The sequence below is a fragment of the Eubalaena glacialis genome, chromosome 10 (genome assembly GCF_028564815.1).
Source record: "Eubalaena glacialis isolate mEubGla1 chromosome 10, mEubGla1.1.hap2.+ XY, whole genome shotgun sequence".
NCBI classification, from domain to species: domain Eukaryota; kingdom Metazoa; phylum Chordata; class Mammalia; order Artiodactyla; family Balaenidae; genus Eubalaena; species Eubalaena glacialis.
Window position 1 is genome coordinate 71,850,955 of NC_083725.1, and position 8,353 is coordinate 71,859,307.

General features: G+C 37.3%; 1 protein-coding gene across 1 annotated transcript; it reads right to left on the reverse strand.

Annotated features, from left to right (window-relative positions):
- Positions 1-775: 775 nt before the first annotated feature.
- Positions 776-1,706, reverse strand: LOC133099328 (olfactory receptor 51F2-like). The gene is given in 2 exon segments (XM_061202918.1): positions 776-1,022; positions 1,024-1,706. Coding segments are annotated over 2 exon segments (930 nt in total).
- Positions 1,707-8,353: the final 6,647 nt, after the last annotated feature.

Here is an 8,353-nt window from a genome sequence, read left to right on the forward strand (position 1 = left end):
TTTGTTTGTTTGACTAAATTATGTCCCCCAGTACAAGTTAATTAATTCATATATAAATGTATATTATATTGTTTATATTATATATAATATACATATATGTTTATATTATATATAAATATAGTCTAGATATATAAATATATATATAGTTTATATTATATACAGCAATACAGCATTAAAGTTAAGAGTGGGGGGGACCCTGGAGTCAGTTTGCATGTGGATGTGAAATATGGCTTTGTCACTTACTAGCTGTTTAAGTAAGTTACTTAACATTTTTGTGCTTCAACTTTCCCATTGATAGTAAAAGTAACTACCTTATAATGTTGTTTTGAATATAAAAATGTGTTAATATATGTAAAAAACAGAACTATGACTGGTCAAAGGAAATAATAAATGTTAGTTACAATTATTATTACAGTTAGAAAATACTACCTATTTCTCAAAAAGGAGTCACTTTTTCATACTGTGTCATTCTAACTGCCGTGAATGTTTAAAGTAAAAAGAGAAAGACTACTGGCAGGATAAACAAGCAAAAGTAGGATAAACTCTTCAGAACAAGCAGTGATCAGAGGAGAAATTCTAGACAGGTTGTTCGTTCCTCCCATTCTTATGTCTCTTGTCTCCTCATTTGTAAAATACAGAGGTCAGTCAAGCTGATTTTCTAAATATATTTCATCTTTGATTTTAAATATTTGCACACTTAGCTTCAACAAACACCAGATTTACTTTTCTATTGATAATATGACCTGACATAGACTGTCTCTAGAATTCTATGATTCTATGTGCCTTTGGAATGGAGAATTTTTATCACAGCTCTGCGTATCTGTTTTGTCTTCACATTATAGATGATGGGGTTCATGACCGGGGGGATCAGCAGGTAGGTGTTAGCAATCATAGTATGTACATATGCTGGGGCTTGTTTCCCAAATCTGTGAACAAAGGAGAGACTGATCAATGGAATATAGAAAATAGCAATAGCCCCAATATGGGAGATACAGGTGCTGAAGGCTTTCTTCCTCTCTTCTGAGGATAGTCTTAATGATCAAAACATAAGAAAGGGGGATGAGAATTGAGTCCACACCAACAGTAGAGGTCATGGCAGTCAGCCCAACTGCATTGTTGATCCTGATGTCTGTGCATGAGAGCTTCATCACATGAGGGTGGAAGCAGTAAGAGTAGTGGAGCACGTGGCTGCAGCAGAAGGACAGTCTCATAAGAAGTGCTACCATTGGTGTCAGCATTAGTGTCCCCCTGATGACAATTGCCACTCCAATTTGAATTATTCTGGAGTCAGTTAAAATGGTGGCATACCGGATGGGATTAGAGATGGCGACAAAACGATCAAAAGCCATGGCCAACAGCACTGACAATTCCATGACAGTGAAGAGTTTAACAAAGAACATCTGTGACAAGCAGGCAGTAAAGCTGATCTCCCTGGCATTGAACCAGAATATACCCAACATGGTGACCAGAGTGTATACGGACAAGCCAAGGTCAGTGGTGGAGAGCATGGAGAGGAAATAATACATGGGCTCATGAAGGCTGGGCTGAATGACAATGACAAATAGAATCAGGCTGTTTCTTGAGAGAGCTGTTACATAGAGAAAACAGAAGGGAATGGAGATCCAGCTGTGGAAGGCTTCCAGCCCAGGAACACCAGTTAGCAGGAAAATAACGGAAGAGGATGTGATATTCTGGAAGTTGAACATGCTGGATTAAAAGTACAGAATTCCAAGATGAAATTCTGGAATAACCAAAAAAACCTACATTTTAAAAATTAACCCAATTACAAATAATTTTATTCAACAAAAAACTAACCACAGATGAATGTCTATATACTATGTAAGTATGAATGGCTCATTTAAATTGTTAAAATAATTGTAAGATTTCAACTGTTGTAGTAGGTACTCTTTTTTTTTTTTTTTGTATTTCCCCAAGCCCATGATTTTTCTTCCCTGGGGCCCTTTGCTGGTAGCTAGGTTTATACTATGTGATCTTTTCCTCTAGCCAAAGATGACTGGACTAAGAAAAGACGCTTTACCCAAGATTGGCCAATCATATTCCATCCTCTTTGGAATGTTTTTCTGTATAGTTGGCATCCGAGAAAAATAGATTGGGACTTTGGAGCAGCAGTATTACATTGGCCATGAGAACAGAAAGCAGTGAAGCTTACAGACAATTTGGGAAGCCAGAAAATATTGAGAAAGAGATACTTATAATGCAAAGCAACACATATGAAGTGATAATAAATGGCTTAGGCATCAGTGCAGTCATGAGCAGGTACCTACAGTATCTAACCTTTCAAGTGACTCTTGCAGTACAGCATCTGGAATTGCATTTGAGAGAGATGGAGAGTTATAACTCAGACCTATCACCTACAGAGGGCTCTGCCCCCACTTGTTATAATGTGCTGCCGTGTTCAAATATATTTCTTTCTTCAATCTGCTTGAAGACTAGCTTTTCTCCATTAGCAAAGAACAGATTTTCTCCGTTTTGTTAAGACATACTTCTCAGGTGACACCTAATAGAATGTTATTGTTTTGCTTTGGAGGGGAATATAAAACTTTGTTGCAAACATTATATTCTTTCATTGAGTAGAGAATTGCAGACTGGGTAAATGGGTCTGTATGAGTTGGAAGAGGGGGTCTGGGGAAAAACAGAGATTAGTTTATTAGATTATTCCAAGGCTTTTAGAATGGCATATGTGAAAGTGTTGAGTCTGAATGAACCTGTACTTACAAGAATGAACTTGTAGCCAATGTTAAGTTTCCTCAGGGGAACCTAAGTGTTTCCAGACCTCACAAGTTCACCCAAAGTGCAACCTCAAGAATTCCCTAAATAAATCTCATACTTTTAACAATGGGAAATTTTTAATTCAAATTAATGGAAAATTAGAGAAAAAAAGAGTGTTAAGTTACATGAGTTGACCAAATCAGTGAACTATGACTTTAGAGTTTCCAGTTTAGAATAATGAGAGTGTCCTCAGAGAACCAATCAAATTACTGTCAAATGTATTATCAAACCTCATAATGGAAGTGAGAGTTAACAAAAAAGGGAACATTTATTTAAAAAGGGAATTTTTTTGGACACTACTTCCAATAATTGTTTATTGAGTGTCATGAATTTGACAAACGTTGTATAGAAACGAAGTAGATATGGTCTTGCCCAACTGGCATGCATTTCACAATTAACTCTGAAAATTTGAAAGATTAACAAGTTCTATTAGTACTTTTCATAAATAGATTGATTTCTGAAAAACATTTTTATAGCTTTTACTTTTAAAAAGTATGTCTTGATCAGAAAGATAAACTAAAAACCTATTAAATGAATGATACTTATAATAATTTAGAAGAATGTGTTCACCTCTCATTTTCCACAAGTCTTTGACCTGTTTATTTATTATTAATTCACAGAACCTGGGATTCAGTTTTTCAAGTTAACAACTTCCTGGGGTTACTGGGAAGCAGAGTAATCATGAAAAAGGGATCACTTCAATTCTATGTACAAAAGGTTTGGGGTATTTGGAGAAGGCTTTCCAAGAAAATCAGTGCTTGAAAGATTTTTATGTTTTGTGTATGTCAAGATGAAGTATTCCAAGGCTTTTAGAGTGGCATATGTGAAAATGTTGAGCTAGAATGAACTTGTAATATCTCTTCCTTTGCTCTTGCCTTACACTCTCAGAGACATTTTCTGAGCACCTACTCTGTGCACAGTGCTGTGTTAGAAGCTAAGACATAATACAAACAAAACCCCTCTTAAAGAGTTTATAATCAAGTAAGGGAGAATGAATGTTGCTGTTTATAAATGACTCCAATATCCAATGTATTATGATGAATAATAAAAATGGTATGAGAGTGCAGAAGGCCTCTGTCAATTAATTCTGCCTACCACAGTGATTCTTATGGTGATATGCAATGATTGAGTTGTAATTTTTGTCATTGAGTTCTAGGAAATTTTATAAGAGATCAGTTTAAAAAAATAAATTGCTATCTGAACAATTTCTCTTTCACCCTAACATCTTCATGGTTCCCCTTACATTATTTCATTAATTCAATTTATTCACTGCTCGTTTTCATTCTTCTTATCATTTTTTTCCCTTCCCTTTCACAGTGCAGGTTGAACTGATCTGTGCTGAGCCTGGCAGAAGAGAACTCCCTTGAATTCCTTCTTTTTCATTGGTCTACAACCATAAATCCCTGCACCCTCTCATCATCCATGCTGGGCTCAGACACACAGGTTTCCTTATTCCTTTCATAGCCAATAACCCCACCTAAGCACTTGATCATCCATCATAAACACTTCATTCATTCCAGCATCAAACTGGGAGCTCACTGTGTATTGTGTCAACACTAAGGGTACGAAGCAAGTAAAATAACAGTGGTTTGGTGCCTGAGGAAACCAGAGAGGTTGTCAGGACCTCATCTTTATAAGGCTGAAAACCTTATCTTTAATGAGTCCAGGGACTCCTCTGAAAATAAAAAATTACCAATTTTGAACACCTACTATATGCCAGGCACAATATTCGGCAAGGTGTGTATCAGAGGAATCAGAGACAAAGAAATGCCACTAGTTGTAGAGTGCACAAGGGTAAGATGCTTTAGATAAGACAGAAATTAGTGTGGAGTGACAGATTCTGAGTGCGTGTATACATGAATGTGTTTGGCTGTGTGTCAAGAGGAATTAGTCCCAAGAAATCTTAACAGAGTAGATGAATTTTAACTGTGTAAAGTTTTGATGGGTGGGTGTGAGTTCACAAGGATGGAAAGCAGGAAAGAGGTATTCTTGACATACATAACAAGGGAGCAGAGGCTGAATGGAATAATGACACAATACAGTTTGTTGGCTGACTACAAGAAAATCAATATGCTGAGCCTTAAATGTGAAGCTGGGTGCTGTGGGAAATGAAGCAAGAGAAGGCGGTGGGGGGAAGGACACTGAAATCTTGAATTCCATGGAAAGGATAAGGGACTTGGATTTTCGTTTCAGAGCATCAAAAGCCAGGCATTTCCAAATATTTTATGAATAAGTAAATAAATCATTCTTCATCTCTTCTAATTTAACACCAACAAAATTCCTTTCCTTTGTTAGCATCTTATTTAGTACCATTGACTCCTTTTCTGCAGTCTACAATACTCAAGTTTTACCCCAATCTATTAATGAAAGCTTCCCACACATTTATATCAATGTTGTCAACACATTCAATGCAACCAAGACATATTGAACATCTTTCATAATTGGCCACTGTGCTTAGCTAGTGAGAGAAATAAGACATAAACCCTGTTTCTCTCTCAATTTCCTGCCATATCTTTTATAATAACAAAATTGTTCTTTGAAGGACAGTCTGCTTTTGTTTATTATTTCTTCACCTTCAGTAACAATCTGGATTCTTTCCCTAATGACTCTCAGAAATTTCTCCAACTGATGTCACCCATGACATTCTAAATACCAAGTGCAAAGGTTTATTTTCACATTTGTTTTCCTCTCCTTTATCTCAAATTGTCTCAGTGTTGACTACCTCCACTTTGAAACTTTCTCCTTTATTAGCTTCGATGGTAGTGATTCTGTGAGATTTCCCCCCCTGTTTATCAAATAATACTTTTGTTCTCTGTCTTGTAATTTTGCTGTTCTTTAGGAGTCTGTTTTTCTTCCAAGGAGTTCCTTTTCTTTCTTGCTCTCCATGTATTCTCCTTGGGATATAGTAGTTATTCCCATGGCTTTAAATAGCACTTATATCCAGATGACTTGCAAACCTTAAATCTAATTATGGCCTCTCCTGAGTTCTGTATTTCAAAAGTTAATAGAATCTTTGAAGCTGTGGCAAGATTTCTAGGCTTAAACTTGAAGGCAGTAATGAATCATGGAACTAGAGTGAGGAGATCAAATTGATGATTTAGAAAAAGAACTGGCAGCAGTTTGGAGAACAAATCAAAGCTCACTGCTTAGTGCCAGTGAATAAAATGCGAATAAACTATTTTATCTATACCTGAGGGATATCTCTACTCATACATCCTCAGACACCTCAACCTCAGTAAGATCCACAAAGGCCTCACTCCTTGTCCCATTCCAAACCTGGCTCTCTCTCCAATGCTTCATTTATCAGTAAATGACATCAAATTCTAGCAAGTCATCTGCTTAGAATTGTCTCCCTCATGCACACACACCACACACTCTTCTCCCTCTCTCTCTCATCCTCAACACACAAATTGTCGTTAAATTTGTATTGATTCTACTTCGGAAATGTCAAAAACTGGAGCCTCAGGAGGTCTATATATGAAGGCTAAGTAATACCAGTCTGGTTGGTAGTGGGACCTTGAAGCTGTATTTCATTGCAATTGTCTTAAATTGAGAACACAAAACTGTTCATATCAACAAATAAAGGAGGACTAATGGATATTATTAGGAGGAAGCACAAAAGTTCCCCCAAGTTACTCTTTCTTGCAGCCATCACAATCGAATCTGTTCAATCCCTGCACATCATCCCCATTCATCCTCTCCAATCGCTGCACAACCTTCATTTTCTCTTGTGAGAAATAAGCTATAGTCTCTCCACTAATTTTCCTGTCCACTTAGATCACAATGATGCTCTTTCATTGCACTGCCATGAGCTGTAGCTTGTGGCTACTTCTTTAACTGCTGAATTAGACCATATGGCATTATCAGTATTGTCCCAGTCATTGCCAATGGCATGGCTATTGTGTGACTGATCTGGGTTTAGATCCTAGCTCAAACACCAACTAGTTTTGAGATCTTGTATGGCGGCAATAACAAAAAATATTATAACAACAGCTACCATTTAGTAACTTGTTCTGTGAATGTTACTTTGCCAAGCACTCTATAAACAGTTTATCTTTTCATTCTTACTACAACACCATGTGGCAAGTATTATTAAATTCACTTTTCTGATAAAGAAACTGAGTATCAGAGAAGTTATGAAACATATACAGGATCACATACAACTAGTGAATAGCAGAGCTGGGACTCTAGACCTATTTCTTTTTAATTCCAATGCTCATGCACTGAAACCTACAAGTAATGTAAACTTTCTTTGATTCAGTTTCCTTATCTATGAAATAAAATAGGCACTGTGTCTAGTACAGTACCTGGCATGCAGTAGATGTTCAAAATTGGTATTTTTCCATTTTTAATAAGAATCACTGGGCTTAGAAATGAGGTTTTCAGCCCCTGAAGACCTCTTTGGTTTTCTTGAGCACCAAACCACTGACCGGGATAAATATATTAGCAACTGATGAAGTCATTTGACTAATAAGCAACAGGGTATCCCACCCACACCTGGCAGAACAAAATGCCCCTTCTCTATAGATTCCCCAAGAATAAATAATTCTACAAATTCTACCATCTGCCTCAGCCCACCATCCCATTATCTAATCTAGTTCTGCACAGGGTGAGGAAACTCTTCTCTGTGGGTAAGAAAGTTTGGCTTGTCTAGAGTTGAGCTTTTTCATTGAACAAAACGATTTTACTTACAGGACCTGTGCAGCAATTTTTCTGTCCCTCTCAGGCTGACCCAGAACGCTGAGGAGGCTTTCGATCCAGGGGGGGGCCAAGCTTATGTGAAGACTTCTTGCCTGCCTGGCTGGAGACAGTCACAGAGCTGCGAGGCCAGTTTCCGGCAGTGGTGTCATTCACTGTGTCTCCAGGGTACAGAGGTTCCCACAAGACTTATTTTGCCTCATACAGTATTTTTGTATCTTCCATTATGCAATTGCTTTCTGTGGCTGTGTGCTTTATAAGCTGATGTAATTTTTTGTCCTGAGCCCTTTTATTGAAGGATTTTTTATAAGAACAGTTTGGAGATAGAAGACACACACCATAAATTCCCCCATTTAAACTGTACTTTTTTTTTTTTCAGATTCCATATATATGTATTAGCATACAGTATTTATTTTTCTCTTTCTGACGCACTTCACTCTGTATGACAGTCTCTAGGTCCACCCACCTCACTACAAGTAACTCAATTTCCTTTCTTTTTATGGCTGAGTAATATTCCATTGTATATATGTGCTTGAGGACACTGGGAGGGGGAAGGGTAAGCTGGGACGAAGTGAGAGAGTGGCATGGACTTATATATACTACCAAATGTAAAATAGATAGCTAGTGGGAAGCAGCCGCATAGCACAAGGACATCAGCTCGGTACTTTGTGACCACCTAGAGGGGTGGGATAGGGAGGGTGGGAGGGAGATGCAAGAGGGAGGAGATACGGGGATATATGTATATGTATAGCTGATTCACTTTGTTATAAAGCAGAAACTAACACACCATTGTAAGGCAATTATACTCCAATAAAGATGTTAAAAAAAATAAATTGTACTATTTAATAGGTTCTAGTAAATTCAC